This window comes from Callospermophilus lateralis, chromosome 3 (genome assembly GCF_048772815.1).
Source record: "Callospermophilus lateralis isolate mCalLat2 chromosome 3, mCalLat2.hap1, whole genome shotgun sequence".
In the NCBI taxonomy this organism is placed as follows: domain Eukaryota; kingdom Metazoa; phylum Chordata; class Mammalia; order Rodentia; family Sciuridae; genus Callospermophilus; species Callospermophilus lateralis.
The window spans coordinates 72,040,884-72,058,476 of NC_135307.1; the positions used below are offsets into that span (position 1 = coordinate 72,040,884).

Below are 17,593 nucleotides of genomic sequence, written 5' to 3' on the forward strand. Positions count from 1 at the left end.
ACTAAATGTTGAAGAACAAATAATTTGTAGGCACACAAGGTGCAGAGAGAAGGTAACTCCAGGTGGAGGACAATAATGCACAAAAGCATTGAGGATGTGAAGTGGGGATAATGGAGAGGGTTCCATTATTGTTCACTTAACCAGATCAATTAGTTATACTGGGTGTGCATGAAAAAGCCATAAGTTAGGGGCTGACAGTTCTTTCCTTTCTAAAATCTAAAAATCACATTGTAAAATGAGAGTATTTCTATTGAGCATTTTGGATTTTTTAGCACATACAATACCATTTTTTGTTTCTAGATAACTGCTACTAACTACAAAGCACAAGTGTTCAGAACTTTTGGTTTGGATGAAATTTATTTATTTTTGAGATGGGGTTTTGCAATGTTACCTAGGCTGGTCTTGAACTTGTGAGCTCAAGTGAGCCTCCTGCCTCAGCTACCTGAGTCTACTACCACACCCAGATGAATGGAATTTAATTTTAATAAACACCTAAAATTCAGTGTACATTATACTGAAAATATATTGTACTATAAAATATATCAAACTATTCCCTCCTGAAGTGTTAAACAGAAGAAAAAGATGTAAGAATACATAAATGCAATATATAATATACACAGCACCACATTTACATACCTTTATAAAAATATTTTTTTAGTTGTTGATGGACCTTTATTTTATTCATTTATTTATATGTGGTGCTGAGAATTGAACCCAGTGCCTCACACATGCAAGGCAAGTACTCTACCACTGAGCCACAACCCCAGCCCCCACATTTACATACCTTTTAACAACAAAATCTCTTATACCTTCCCAAATAATACATTTTCATAATGTTAATTAAGAAAACTCATAATGGAAAAAGAAATATCATAAACTCAGCAATATTTACTTATGTCATTTGAATATAGTTCATAATCAGTAAAATTTACCCTTGACAAATTCACTGGATTATATAATCATTACCCCAATAATTTCCATTATCCTCGAAATTTCCTTCCTGTTATTTGAACTCCCCTGGTGGGCAACCACTGATCTGTCCTCTATAATTTTGCCTTTTCTAAAATGTCATGTAAATGGGACCATACAGTATATATGGATCTTTTTGATTTGGTTTCTTTTACTTCATAAAAAGGAGCTGAGTTTCATTTGCTCTGTTGTGTGTATACCAGAAGTTCATTCCCTTTAATTGCTAATAGATTCCACTGTATCTGTGTATCACAGGTTATTTATTTACGCATAGAAAGACATTTGGTTGATTCCAACTTTGGGGAGTTATGAGCAAAACCACTAAAAGACATTTTAGTACAGGTTTTCTGTGAACATAAATTTTCATTTCTTTTGAGTAAATACAGTAAATATATGTAATTTATAAGAAATGACCAAACTGTTTTCCAAGGTGGCTGTTCCGTTTTGTATTCCCACCATGAATGTATCAGAATTAGAGTTGCTCTACCTTCCTGAATGGACAGAGTTCTTTGAAATTCTTGGATCTATGGTTTATATTCATTATTCCCATAAAATTATTGAATGATCTCCTCAAGTACTTCTTTCCCATTTGTTTTCTTTTCTTGCTGGGATTCCAATTATAAGTATGTTGGGCTGTCTGATATTGCCCCATAGCTCTTGAATGCTCAGTCTTTTTTCTCCTTTTTGTGTTTCAATTTCTATTGACTATCTTCAAGTTTACTGATTTCTTGGCTATGCTGAGTCTACTGATAAGACCACGGATGTCATTCTTTATGACTATACTCCACCCCAAGACTTCTACTTGATAATGGGAGTGACAGCCAGAGTCTCATTGGGGAGTTCTTAAAAATTAGTGAATAACAAAAATATAAATATTCAGAAATATATTTATAAATGTGAAAGCCCTGATAGATCTAGTCCACATGGGCTCTAGAACTAGACAAAGAAAAGATGGCTCCAATGGTTTATTTAAGGGGGTACAACAGAGGCAGGAATAAGGTTTCAAGGGTAGAATCTTGCTTCATGATGTCTAGTAGTCAGCAGGTTGATTGGCATCTTCTCAGGTCACACCCATCTCAGGTGCTGTGTGGAATCTCTGGCAGAGCTTGAGGGGGAAGTTTACCTGCAACAGGCTATCAATCAATCCCTGTGGGGGGTGCCACAGGAGGTTCCCAATGCCAGACCTATCTCCTCATTAGGCTATGATGCACAACAGTCCACACACAGCCCACAGAGGGCTCGTGATAATTTGACCCTTTCTTTTTATTTGCACCTCTTTGTTCAAGTTTTCATACTCTGTTCATACATATTTTGTCAACTTTTCCTTCTGGGGCCTTTAACATAGCTAATTTACTGACAATTTCAACATATGAGACCACTGATTCTTGTTCTGTTGATTGCTTGGTTTCTTAAGAGTAAGACTGTGCTAAGCATGGTGGCAAGTGCTGATAGTCCCAGCTACCAGTAAAGCTGAGACAAGAGAATTAACCAGTAGTTCAGGGATAGCCTGGGCAACACAGTGAAACCCCAACTCTTAGAAAAGAAATAAAAAACAGAAGGCTGGGCATGAAACTCAGTGATCGAGCACTAGCCCAGCACGTGCAAGGCTCTGGATTTGATCTCACAGGGAAAAAAGAAAGAAAGAAAAAGAAGTACATTGTCATTGTTTTTTCTTATTTTCTTTTAATTTTTATTAACTGCTACTGTAGGTGAAACAATAGAGACAAAAATAAAGATATTAATGTATGAAAATGAAAATACCTCTTCTGTAAGTAGGCCACTAGTGGGAAGGGTTGAGTCAACAAAGTCATGAATTAAGCTGGCTTTGAGATTTGCCATTGCTGCATTTCAAATTCTTCTAGTGTTACTTTGTTTTTAGAGTGGGCCCTAGGATGCCCAAGAGTTTTCCTCGGTGTTTCTTTTCCACATCAGCTTTTGGCCTTCTCTGTGCAACTACCTGCTCCAGAGCATGAGTTTTGAGATCCTGCTACTGCTGCTCATTATCCAGTTGTTCTCAAGGTGGGGAATGGCGTGGTTCTCTGTTATCCTAGTCCCATATCAGTCCCAGGCAGATTCAGTAGGCCTGGGGCCCATGTTAGAACTCATGATGGAGTGACCCTGCTTCTCCTTCCTGTGGCAGCCAAATTCTGCCTTGACCCTTTGGCAAGTTTTGTGAAGGATTTTCCCACCCCTCCTCCAGCAATAGAAAACTTTTTTTTTTCCTTTTTTGATCCTGGGGATTGAATCCAGGGGTACTTTACCACTGATCTACATTTCTAGTCCTTTTCATTTTTAAATTTTGAAACAAGATCTTGCTAAGTTGTTGAGGGTCTTCTTAAATTGCTGAGGCTGACCTCAAACTTGAGATCCTCCAGCCTCTTCAACCTCCAGCATGTGCCACCATACCAGGCAGCAACAGGAAACTTTTAATGGTATTTACATAAGATTGTGGGCCCAATCTTTCCTTCCTCTTTCCCAAGGGTAGATAGTCTTTTCTTTACCTTTCCCCTAGGAATGAGTTTTTACCTGTACCCTGGATGCATTAGATATGCGGCCCCCTGTTGGGTGGCTTAAGGCTTTTTTTCTTATAGACAATGGGTCAAAACAGGGTCTCCTCTGTCTGGAACTGACAGCCACCTAGGCCTTACCAATGAAGAAGATTCTTTCCATTCTCTTGCCCTCCCCTAATTTTTCTCTAAAGATCTGTGGGGAGGAAGCCCACAAGTGGCTATAAATTCCCTTGTATCTGTAACTTCCAATGTGTCTACCTATATACTGGACCTTTAGTAACCCACTAAGAGAGTTTAGCCAAATGCTTCTTGTCTGCTTGGCTGGTGTCCAACCTCTCTTCCTGTGACTGTGTTCTGGCACAGGTGAGACAGTACTTGTATTCCTTCTTCTGGAGAACTCTGCTTTTCTTTGGACTTTAGCCTACTTAATTTTTATGTCATAAGCATTATAAGCCCTCTGATGAGTTTAAGAAATGTTATGATTTTGTGGTTTATCTAACATTTTATTATAATTAGAGTAGCAGTGATACCCTTCCACTTTCCTCATCCTGGGCAGAAACAAAATCCCCAAATTCAGCAACATTTCAAAGGGAATTTCTTTTTTGCTAATCAATAATAATTTATAGAAGACACATTTATTCAGATAATGCTTGTTAAACATTTAAATTTATGGGGTTTTTTTTCATAGACATTAGTAGGTGCCACATCCACCCCTCTCTCAGATATTTCTTTTCTTTTTTACTTATTTTTTCTTGTAGTACTGGGAATAAAACCCTGGCTTCATGCTTGCTAACCACTGAGCAAAACTCCCTGCTCCCCCACATTACATTTTTTGGAATCACTATCATACCTAATACTAAAACCAAAAAACAAAACAAACTTAGAACATTTAGCTATAGTTTTGAAATTATTAAGATTAATTATAATTCTGATAGTTATTGGGATTTAGCCATATTTAAAAATACAAAGGCAAAAACTATCACTTTATTAAAGAACAAAAATGATTTATTTGCATACATGGTCAGAAATAGCTTCTACAAAGAATAAGCTTTGAATTTCCTAATTCTTACATATTTAAAGTTATAATCATAGTATGTGAGGTAGGAAGGTGGTAAGGTGGCTAGGCATTAAACTCAGTATATAATGCTAAAAAAATTCCTAATTCTCGGTTCCCACAAAAACAAACTGATGTTGATTAATTACTACAATTACATCTATTGTTTTTAGTGTTTATACACACACACACACACATTCTGAACAACATAATCTACGAATAAGAAAACTAAAAATTACTATGACTTTGACAATCCAATCCAATCCGTCCTAGCATTTAACCATAAAACATATGATCTAATTTTTTTTCTCATTATTGTATAGTATGTTTGACTTTCTAATTATTATTTATCATGATAGTTTTAAATTTTTCAGAGAGAACCTAAAAGAGGAAAGTATTTTTTTTTAAAACAAACTATTTCAAACTGGGTACTGTTGCACATGCTTGTAATCCCAGCTAGTTGAGAGGCTGAGGCAGGAAGATCACAAAATCAAGGTCAACCTGGGCAACTTAGTGAGGTTCTGTCTCAAAAATTTTAATTAAAATTTAAAAAGGGCTGGGGATGAGCTACTGGGCTACATCCCCAGTAGCTCAGTGGAGTGGGAAAAAAAAGTGAGCTATTATAACATATCACTTTATCGAATTTAATTCTTGTGTTCATCCAAACTGATTTCAAAGTAGTCTCACTTGAAGATAGCTAACTTGCACAGTTAAAGGGAAAATAATAGAAATGAAAACCACTTTCTCAGAAGTTCCTTTCACTACAAAATTGTTAGACACATTCATCAGTATATATAATCAGATAAGTGGTATCATGTAGTCAAAAACATACCCTATGAATTCAATACCAAATGAAACAACCTTTTTCCAAAGATGTCATCTGTGAGATCAATTCAATTTGTCTCTTTTATATTAAAATATGAAAGTAATAGCTAAGGAGGGGAAAATTTTAAAAACAAGGATATTGCAGATTTCTTAGCAGCATAATATTAGAATCTATGTTCTACCATAGCCTCAATTTTGAATGAATGAGCATTAAAAAAGGTGCTATTTCTAGTAAACTGCTTTGATTTTTTATATTTGCATATTAAACTACTATACATTTCAAAGTAAAGTACATGATACTTCCCCCTGAAATAATTTGGGGTTCAAGTATGCTTAGAAACATTTATCTCCCAGAAAAGATGTGGTTTTGATTCCCTGGTGATAGGATGAATTTCCTTATCTTCAAGGCCTCTGAGTGTAAGAGATAGGATTGAATTTCTTCAAGGTCACCCCAAGTCCTGAGAGCCTTAGAGGATTATTTTGGCACTCTGGCTTTCTATTCTCTGAAATATTTGGCAAAGTCTCAGAATTTCATTAGAAAAGAAAAAAAAAAACATAAAATTTATGGGAAAAAGTCATAACTGTCTGCATTTGCCAAGGCAATTATATCCATTCAAGAAATATTCAGTCTAGAGATATATATCAACTACAGAGTGAAAGACTTGGCTTCTATTTAAAATACTCTATTTATAACCCATTGGGTTTTTATGTGTCTTAGTTGAGGCTGAAATAGGTCTGCTCTCCTAACTTTTGAATTAGATGTAATATTAAATGCAAAAAAAATTAAACATATTAAGTCTAACAGTTGTAAACTTTCTCCTACTGGCTAATTTCTAGGTTTCTTTTATTTTTCTTATGACTTGTTTACCTATTAAATGTCAACTGGACATTACTTAATGGCATTGCTGTAAATCAACAAAAATGTAACTATTGCCATCCTGTGGTGAAACATTCACATAAAGTGAAACTGAAAACATCGTCACTTTCCTAAAGACAGTAAAATCATACCAAAGTTACCTTCCTATGAGCTAAATCAGTTGTTTTATTAGGTAAAATGTCCCTCAAGAAAATACAATTCATTTATAACTAAGAAATTCTTTCTTTCTTTTTACCAAGTACTGGGAATTAAACCCAGAACCTTGTTCATGGTTCAGGCGGAACTCTTCTCCTGTCTAAGCCTCCTGAGGAGCTGGGAGTATACTGAGTCCAGCCAAAATGTTTTTTAAAAAATTAAACTAGCCAGGCGTGGCAGCACATGCCTATAATCCCAGAAGTTCGGGAGACTAAGGAATGCTGGGAGCCATCAGCCAAGTAGGTATGACAAATTCCTTGCCAGCTTACTCCCATGCTGTCTAGTGGAAGGACTTCTGAAAGGTGACCTTGCTCAAGGACCAGGGCAGGATCCGTGTTTAGGGTGTTCCCCCTTTAGAATAGGGCGGTTTAGCATAATAGGAGATTAGGGTGTTCCCCCTTTAGAATAGGGCGTATCCTGCTGCTGAGTTCCTCTTGAGTGCTTAGGGTCAGACAGTATATTTTGGGAGACAGAAGCCCATGCGGAGGGGATTTTGGCAGAGTAGTGGATTTGGGAGGAGTGGATTTTGGGCAGAGAACGTGGATTCCCCCAGAGCGTGTTTGTAGACGGCCGGTGTGAGATCGGGAATAAAGAATTGCTGTTTGAATCTACAAGCTGTGTGGAGACTCGTGATTTGTGCCCAGCCAGAGACTGCGGCAAAGGAAGAGGTTTATTGCAAGTTCAAAGTCAGCCTCAACAACTTAGCAAGGCCCTCGGCAACTTAATGAGATCTTGTCTCAAAATAAAAAAAGAGCTGGGGATACGGCTCAGTGGTTGTGTGCTTGGATTTAATCTCCAGTACCAAAAAGAAAAAAGAAAAAAACTAAATGAACTACACTGACAATTAAAGGCAATAGCACTCAGTAGAAGGGATATCAAATCAGTCATGTTATTACCTTAAGAATATTTATTTGCTCATATATATAATATACTGCCATGATTAATTTCTAAATCACAAGAAATTCTTATAGGCAATTTTTCATATGATTCTAAAATAAAATTAACCACTTATGTACCATGGATAGGTTAAAAGTGTTCAAGTGTTCTGAAAAGTTGGATTAAGAGAGTAACGAAAAAATGGAAGAGTTAAAGCCTAAATTTCATATTGCATAACCCTCTTTTTTATTGTTGTTGTTGTGCTAGGTTCAACCCAATGTCTCTCAAACAATAGGCAAGTGCTCTACCACTGACCCTCAGCCCCAGGATAATCCTAATAACTACCTTGGGCACTTCTCTCATTTAGGTCCATAGCTATATTTATAATTATACTGGCATTCAATAATATGCATTCATTCATATATTGTAACATTAAATAAAAATTAGCTATAGAAAAAAATCACCCCATTACTCATAAAAGCAAGAAAAAAATTATTCAATTATTCAAAATATTTCTAACACTTCTTCCTGGATTATAGACAAAAAGTTTTTAAACAAAAGTGATATTAATTTCTACTCCAAATTTCAATGTCGGTTATATAAAATACAAAAGACCAAGAAGCAAGAAGGAAAAAAAAAAAAAAAAAAAAGCACAAAAATCTCACGGAAACATAAAAACAATGTCAAAATGCTTCAGTGCTAATTTGTGGAGTTACACAATTTTGATACTATGATAATACAGAAAACTGCATCCACATGATAATAGCATGTAACATGAGAATCATTTGTTGTTATACTTAGTTGACATCACTACACAACACAAAATGTCCTTTCTACAGCCATGATTCCTGCCTTAAATGTATTATAATTTAAGACAGACAACTATGATATATAGATTTATGTCTAATTAAAAAGACCCTGACATTTAGTTATATAAAAACCAAAAGTTAACATTCAAGGAAAACATTAACTAAGAGTTTTAAAAATCAAATAGAAATAGTGCTTACTGGTAAAAAGAATTAACAAATTTATAGTAAAATACAAGATTCTTCATCCAAACAGACAAAATGAGGGAAAAAATTATCCTAGAAATAAGAGTAAGATATATGTAAAAGAAAAGAACTCTCAGGATATATCTGTTCACTATTAGGACAAGTATCAAATTTATATTATTACCTATTTTAAAAACAATTCTTACCTTGTGGTGAAAGTGTAATATCAGATTTACTTCTCACATGTATTAAACGACTTTTTACTGGCTTGTGTTCAATTTCTTTAACATCCTCATTCTGCTTTTGTTGATACTAAAGAATTTAAGACATAAAGTCACAATATTATTTTTTTAAGTTAAAATCTGAGCAGTTATTCAGGTGTTTATTATAAAAATTTTTAATAATATGCTTGCTTTAAAATTACCTTTTAATCATTTTGTTATTTATTAGCACTTCTAACAAATGAGTGATTGAGTACATTTTTTTCTTTTTTCCTTTTCTTGCAGCACTGGGGATAGAACCCAGAATTTCACACATGCTAGGCAAGTGCTCTGTCCCTGATCTATATCCTCAATCTATCAGTACATATTTTTAATGTTTTTATTAGCTCATTATACATAATAGTGGGGTTCACTTTGACATAATCATATAGCATGGAATATAATTTGCTCCATTTCAGTCCCAGTACTTATTTAAATTTTTTTTAAAAAAGAGAAAAAAAAAACCTTTAAAAGATTTCAATAATATACATGGATTTCAATTATTTTAAGTCACTTCTTACAATTTCTATTAGAGAATTTAGAGCTACTTATAAAGCAAACCAGTCTAGATTTATACACACATGATGGAGTTAGAATAAGAACTTAATTTGGCTGTAAGCTCTTCCACATAACCACCTTTGCATAAAATGAAAATTTACATAATGCACTGCAATTTTCAAAGAGCTTTTATATATAGTAACATAATTTAATTCTCAAAAGTGTGAGGAGGGATTGTTATCCTCCATTTGCCATTCAAAGAATGCATGCTCCACCATAAGCCCCATCGTCTTTCTTTTTTACCCATACTTAAGCAAATCTGAATTTACAAGAGTCACAAATTTCTTCACAATCAACTTCATAAACTGTGATAACTTTAGCCAATTACTTTCCTTTCCTGTTTTATAGCTTAATTATGAATGAGTTCTAAAACAAATAGCAGATATACTTTAATAGAACTTTAAAAAAGACATCCTTGGACACTTACCAATAACTACAACCATAGAATCTGAAACACCTGTCTACATATAAACAAGAGAGAGAGAGAGAGAGAGAGAGAGAGAGAGAGAGAGAGAGAGAGTGTGTGTGTGTGTGTGTGTGTGTGTGTGTGTATACTCAAAAGCACTGACAGGCACATCTTCATCTAGAGGTAAAAATGAGCAGCTTTAGATTAGAGTAATAACAACTAGCCTTAACTCTGGTCTTGAAGTTTAGAGTCACTAGTCATGTAGCTTTCTGTCCTGAATGAAATACTACTTTGGTGTGTATTTCTAAGACAGGTACTATGGCTTGAGCATCAAAAATCCAAAATCTGAAATACTTCAAAATCCCAAACTCTTTGGCACCAACATGAATGCCTCAAGTGGAAAATTCTATATCTGAGAACTCACATGGAAGGTCACAGCCAAAATGTAGGTACACTAAAAATATTGCATAAAGTTACCTTCAGGCTGTATGTATAAAATGTATATGAAGTATAAATGAATTTTGTGTTTAGACTTGAGTCCCACCCCCAAGATATCTCCTTATGTATATGCCATATGCTTCAATCCCAAAAACAGAGACATGAAATCTGAAACACTCTGGTTGTAAGCATTTTGGATATGGGATTCTCAATCTGTAACTATCTCAGACTCTGACTTAGAACCTTCTTGTTGGTTCCTTTCCTTACCACAGCAAATAAGAGTGGTGTTGTGGAACTGTGCTACCTGTGTTCAAATCTGGCTCAGCCATTTTCTATCTTTGGCTTTGAACAAATTATGTAACTCTTCAATACTTCAATTTCCTCATTCATAATAGGAAGATAACAACTACCTCTCATTACTTTGTTATAAGGATTAAATGAGTTAAAACACATGAAGAATTTAGGACAGAATCTGGCTAAGTAAGCACTATAAATAAGTGTGTTGCTATTAACAGTACTAAAGAAATCTTAGCTAAAGACATTTTTTTTTAATATTTATTTTTTAGTTTTCGGTGGACACAACATCTTTGTATGTGGTGCTGAGGATCGAACCCGGGCCGCATGCATGCCAGGCGAGCGCGCTACCGCTTGAGCCACATCCCCTGCCCCTAAAGACATTTAATGAAGGAATTTTTTGAGGTCTACTCTTCTGGTAACACTTCATGGTCTTACTGTAAAATAGACCAATAGTTAGAGGCAAGCAATCTTTCTTTTTATTAAACAGCTTTTTTGAGGTGTAGGTAATAGACAATAAACTGCATATATTTAAAATGAACAACTTACTAAGTTCTAGCATATATGTATGTATGTATGTATGTATGTATGTATCCATTCCGTGAAACCATCACCACAACCAAGATAATATAATGACCACATTCATCAACCTCAAATTTTCTCATACCCCTTTGATTTATTCATTCCCATTTGCCCTGTCCACCTCTACTTCTCACTACCCAAGGCAAAAACTGAAATACTTTCTATTACTACAGAGTTGTTTGAATTTTCTAGAATTTTATATAAATAAAATTGTATAACATAATTATTATGGAGGATTGGGTTTTTTTTACTCAACATAATTTTTGCAAGCATCAACCACAGAGCCACCTATGATGGCACACACTGTTAATCCCAGGGACTCAGGAGACTGAGGCAGGAGGATTACAAGTTCAAAGCCAGTCTCATCAACTTAGCAAAGCCCTAAGTAACTTAGTAGGAAGCTGTCTCAAAATTAAAAATTTTTAAAAGGACTGGGGATGGGGTGCAGTGATTAAGCACCCCTGGGTTTCCCAGTCTAACACCAATGTCTATCAAATACTAATGGATAAATTGTGTTATATTCTGTACAATGTAATATTCAGCAAGAAAATAAAAATAAAATGAACTATTGATATATAAAATAATGCAGTGATTCTTTTTGGGGGTGGGTACTGGGGAGTGAACCTAGGGGTGCTTTAACTCTAAGCTATATTCCTAGAACTTTTTTATTTATTTTTTGAGACAGTATCCTACATTGTTAACGGTCTCACTAATTTGCTGAAGCTGGCTTAGAACTTTCTATTCTTCTGTCTCAGCCTCCTGAGTAGCTGGGATTACTGGTATATGCACAACCATGCCTGGTTCACATGATAGTCTTTTAAGTGTTAGATTTCTATTGAGTGTGTATAGTGGTATATCATTGTGGTTTGCATTTTCCTAATTACTAACAATATTGAGAATCTTTTTTATTTTTTTTGTATCAAGGATTGAACCCAGGGGCTCTTAACCACTGAGCTACATCCCAGTCTTTTTAAATATTTTCTTTAGAGACAGGGTTTCACTGAGTTGCTTACGACTTTGCTAAGTTGCTGAGGCTGGCTTTGAACTGGCAATCTTCCTGTCTCAGCTGCCCAAGCCACTGGGATTACAGGCATACACTACCACACTCAGTTTGAGAATCTTTTTATGTGCTTATTTTCCATTTATCTATCTTCTTTAGATAAAGTATCTGTCCAAATATTGTCTATTTTTTTAGTTGAATTGTTTGTTTTCTTAATATTCAGTTCTGTGAGTTCCTTATACATTGAGTTTCTTATATACTCTTATATAAATCTTTTAGAAGATAAATGTTCTGCAAATACTTCCTCTCCTTCTGTGGTCTTTCTTTTCAGTCTCCTAATACTGTGTTTTGAGGAGCAGAAGGTTCTTAATTTTGATAAGACCGATTTTTTAATTTGCTTTTTCATGGATAGTGCTTTGGGTACATATCTATTTTTTCCTTAATAATGATCACAAAATTTTTCCTTTATACATAAGTTATTAACAGACATTTATTCATAATTAACAAGTTTTTCCTGATCTTTGCTTGGTCACATGTAAGCAATACTGAACCCTATATAATGGTATGTTCTATAAATAATCTTTATTTTTTAAATTTTCTTCCTCAACACACTAATACTGCTCAAATAACATGCAATGAATATTTGCTGATATAAATTAATCCACAATACATGAATTCAAAACTGTATTTAATAACATGAGCTTTTATGGATTACTGTCTTAGAGAAGGTAGCCTTTTTTTTTCAGTACACACAATTTCAAGGAACACTGGCTTCGATCATTATGAAATTTCATATTTTTTCATGAAATATATTTTGCAAATTTTCATGAAATAAACATCTATAGAGTACCCACTATGTACAAATTACTGAACTAGGTATGGAGATACAGGAATGTGAGTGATAATAGCTACCTAACCAGATGTCACATATCTATATCTATTATTTTTAATCTTTAACTTAAAGATAAGAAAATTTAGACTTAATACAGGCTAAGTAATGTGTTCAAGGGCACAGCTAGATTTTGGCTGAGCTAAGATTTATATGCAGGCTTGAGTTAGCAAATAAGAGAGGCATGATTTGAACCCAACTGACTACAGAGATTGTTTTTGACAGTATACCATGCAAAGATAATATTGTCACAATTCTCATTTTAAATAAAAAAAATATTCTTAATTTGGTACCTGAAAAAAATCTTCAGCTGCCTCCTGTAAATTAACATCATTTTTTTGTGTTGTCAAAAGTGTTGTGGGAAGGACGAGGTTAGTATTTGGCTGCAACTCCAGCTCTCCCAAACTCATTGGACCATGACTAGCACATGAATCTTCATAAATACCACCTGTTACCAAACACGTAAAACAAAAATTAAAAGTCAAATTTATCTTAGAAAAAGAACAAGTGATTGACTAAAACTACCAATATTTCTTACCTACTGAATTAGAAATAGCAGTGTACTTCAACCAAAACCACCTGGTTATCAAGGGTAAAACCAAAATTCAAAGACAATGCAAAAAATACCTATGTTCAAACAAATGCATGGAATATTCTAAGTAAGGTTCCAATTAATAAGTCACCCATGCAGTTCCTCCTACTCCTCTCCTCACACACCAACTTCTAATATTCCTTCTTACCTTTCTATCACTAAGAGTTAATATAGTATTCTCTAACTAAAATGTAATCTTAAAGCAAAGGGCAATACCCCTTTTTTCAATAAATGTTAATCTATTAACATACAAAAGTGACACAAAAGTAATAGTTTTTCTATCTGCCTACAGCTTGATAGATGTGTTCCTTCTCCTCCATTTTAATAAATTTTATAGAAATTTTGTTTTCAAATTCTGAAAGTGATTTTTCTCCATGTCCTTGAAAGACAAAAGGCAATTTCTTGTCTAGAAAAAGCTTATATTTTTCTACAAATGATCAAGCTCCTTTTTCTCATCTAAATAGCATCTCAATCAAAATGATAAAAAGAAGAAAATAAAGAACAGAGTCTGATAATAATATCATTATAAACTTGTATTGCACTTTATACTCCAACCACTTTCATATACATTATTTCATTTAATTTGAACTTCACAATCATTCTGTAAGATAGGCACGCCAGAGACTGTCTTTCACTGATAAAACTGTCTTTCACTTTCTTTCTTACTGTCTTCACTTATTGAAGTCTAAAACTCAGAAAGCTAGCAAGAGGCACAGAGGAATTAAAACCTACATCTTCCAACTTCTAATCACTGCTCTTTATTTCATGTTCTTCCTAAAATATTTCTAAGAAATTTTCATTTTTTCTAATTAATAGCCACCTTTTAAATACTGCAACGTTTAATATACCTCATTTTAACCGACAGAGATAGACTTGAAAAGTCACACATAAACTAAATTGTTTTAAATGAAAGAATACATTAAAGACACAATAAATATTTTCCACTTAAAGACAAATTGGAATTACACAAATGACAATTTCCTAAGTATAGAAAATAATCATACTCCAATCTTTTATATTAATCAAGATTTTAAAGGAGAATTTGAGTAAATGTAAAATGTGTCTGTTGAGTTTTATAGCATCAATTCATACAAAACAACTCATGAAAACTATGACTTCATTTTGTTCTCTAGTATATAAGATTAATTTAAATAATGATAATAATACCATAACTTAGAATAACCAATGTTCCTGGCCTTATATTTGCTTTACATTCTGACACTTCTTTTTCTAATTCTATGTCACTTGTCTAACATTTTCCTATGATTGTCAAAGAAACTGACAAGAATTAGCACATATAATGTTGAAGGAGAAGAAATTAAAAACTTATTTGCTGATAATATGGCATATACCTAGAAACTCTAGTGAGGAAAAAGAACTCTATTAAAATTCATAAAAAAACTTGGTAACATAACTGGTACTAGGTAAACATCCAAAAATGATTAGTTTTTCTTTTTATTATACCGGTAAATATTTAGAAATTGAAAAAAAAATCCTTACTATAGAATAAAAGCTATAAAATAATTATTAAATTATAAAACAACCAAGAATAAAATATAATTACAAAATATTTAAATTATAAAAAAATAAAGGATAAAATTTTAAAAGGCACAGAATCCATATGAGGAAAATTTATGAAATCTTATTGAAGGGCAAAATCTATTATTGAAAAATTTAAAATAAATCTCAGAAAATTAGAATAAGATCTGAACAAATAGTAAGATATACTAAATTGTCAGTACTTCTAAAACATAAGTTAATTTAATTCCAAATTTGGGTAATTTTTAGCTGGATAAAATCCTTTTGAATTTACATGGAAAAATAAGTATCTGGAAATTGTCAAGAAAAGTATAAAAATGAAAAAAAAAAAGGAAGACTTGCCTTATCGGATAACAAAATATACCATAAAGTCAAAAGAGTTTAATCAATGGTTTAGATCATAAATAATCTTGAATTCTTACAGTGAATAATCCAGAAAAATACCCTTACATTTATGAGAATTTAATATGCAAACTGATATTTCAATTCAGTTAGAAAAAGATAGCTCAAATAATTGATGCTGATACAAATGGCTATTTATCTGAAAAAAAAAATCAAACTAGATTTTTTTTTCTTTCTTTCTTTCTTTTTTTAATACCAGGAATTGAACCCAGGGGCTCTTAATCACTGAGCTACATCCCCAAACAAGGTCTCACTAAGCTGCTTAGGCCCTTGTTAAGTTGCTGAGGCTGGCTCTGAATTTACGATCCTCCTGCCTCAGCCTCCTGAGCCTCTGAGATTACAGGTGTGTGCCACTGTGCCCAGCTCCAATTGGATTTCTATCTTATAACATTTACAAAACAAATTCCAGATAAACTTTAACATAAATATATACTTAATAATTAAATACTACACATACAAAAACCTAAGAAACTGCAGGTATAAGCTTGTGTTAGAAGAAACCTAACTAAACTATAAAAACAAAGTATAGGCTGGCATCCCTAATCCAGAATATCTGAAATCTAAAGTGCTCCAAAATCTCATACTTCTTAAGCACCAACGTGACACAACAAATGGAATTTCTACACCTGACCTCATGTGACAGGTTTCAGTCAAAATGAAAATGCTTCTAAGATCAGGCAAGGCCCAGGAGAATTACAAATTCAAGGTCAGGAGGCTGAGCAGGAGGACTGCAAGTTTAGGACCATCCTGGGCAATTTAGCAAGATGCTGCCTCAAAATAAAATGAAAAGGGCTAGGGGTGAAGCTAGCATGCATGAAGCTCTGGGTTCCATCCCCAACACCATGGGGAAAAGAAATGAAAAAAAATGCACTGAAAATATTGCACAAAATTATCTTCAGGCTATGTATAATAGGTATGTATGAGATATAAATTATGTATTTAGACTGGGTCCTATCCTTAAGATATCTCATTATATAAATGCAAGTATTCTAAAATTTGGAAAAAAATCTGAAATCCAAAACACTTCTGATCTCAAGCATTTAAGGTAAGGGATATTTGAACTGCATTAAAGATAGACATATCAGTTGTATAAAAAATTTTATTATATGGCAAAAAAAAAATCATAAACAATGTCAATGAACAAAATATAAACCTGGAAAAAGATGTCTGTAATACAGATAATAGAAACAGATTTAAAAGTCACTAGGAAAATTTAGAACTTAACAAATGGGAAAAGAACTTAATAAGAGTAAATACAGGGGTTGTGGCTTATGGTAGATCACTTGCCCAGCATGTATGAGGCACTAGGTTAGATCCTCAGCACCACATAAAAAATAAATAAATAAATAAATAAATAAATAAAGGTATTGTGTCCATCTACAACTAAAAAATGCTTTAATAATAATAATAAAAAGAAAAGATGGGCTGGGGATGTGGCTCAAGCAGTAGTGCACTCGCCTGACATGCGCGGGGCACTGGGTTCGATCCTTAGCACCACATAAAAATAAAATAAAGATGTTGTGTCCACCAAAAACTAAAAAACTCCCTCTCTCTCTCTCTAAAAAAAAAAAAAAAAAAAAAAAAAAAAGGAGTAAATACAAATGACTCGCTAGCAGTCAGATACATGTTTTTATCTATCAAATGACAAGTTACAAACACCATTTCTGGAGGGAATTCAGGGAAAAGGCTCTAATAAATTGCCTATAAAAGTAAATTGGTTTTAACTTTTAAAAAAGCAACTTGGCATTATTTTTTTTTAACTTTTTAAAAACTTTTCTTTAGTTTTAGATAGACACAATACCTTCATTTATTTTTATGTGGTGCTGAAGATTGAACCCAGTGCCCCATACACGTAATTCTTGTGCTCTACCACTGAGCTCCAACCCTAGCCCCTATTTTTAAATTAAAACTATATTTGCCCTTGGATCCAGTAATTATTTTTGGAAGCTATTCTATCAGTATAAAATGCAACAATTTACTAGATAAGTGTTTGTGGACATTTATTCTAGAATTGTTAATAGCAGAGGAAAATAGTAATAAAGTACATATTAATCAACAGAGAAATTGGGGCTGGGGATGTGGCTCAAGCGGTAGCGCGCTCGCTTGGCATGTGTGCGGACCAGGTTCGATCCTCAGCACCACATACAAACAAAGATGTTGTGTCCACCAAATACTAAAAAATAAATATTAAAATTCTCTCTCTTTTTCCCTCTCTCTCACTCTTTCTTTAAAAAAAAAAAAACAGAGAAATACTAAATAAATTACTTGAAATCTACACCCTGGAATTTTATATAATCATTGAGTTTAATTATAACAACTGACCTGGAGTAATCTA

At 33.6% G+C, this 17,593-nt stretch overlaps 1 protein-coding gene across 12 annotated transcripts in view; it reads right to left on the bottom strand.

Moving 5' to 3' along the window:
- Nucleotides 1–17,593, bottom strand: part of Kiaa0586 (KIAA0586 ortholog) — a 183,569-nt gene that overhangs the window by 82,099 nt on the left and 83,877 nt on the right. For all 12 annotated transcript variants that reach the window (XM_076850421.2, XM_076850413.2, XM_076850419.2 and 9 more), the window contains 2 exons: nucleotides 13,019–13,173; nucleotides 8,505–8,610 (listed from right to left, as the gene is read on the bottom strand). In XM_076850421.2, the coding sequence (XP_076706536.2) occupies nucleotides 8,505–8,610; nucleotides 13,019–13,173 (261 nt within the window). The remainder of the gene's footprint in view (nucleotides 1–8,504; nucleotides 8,611–13,018; nucleotides 13,174–17,593) is intronic.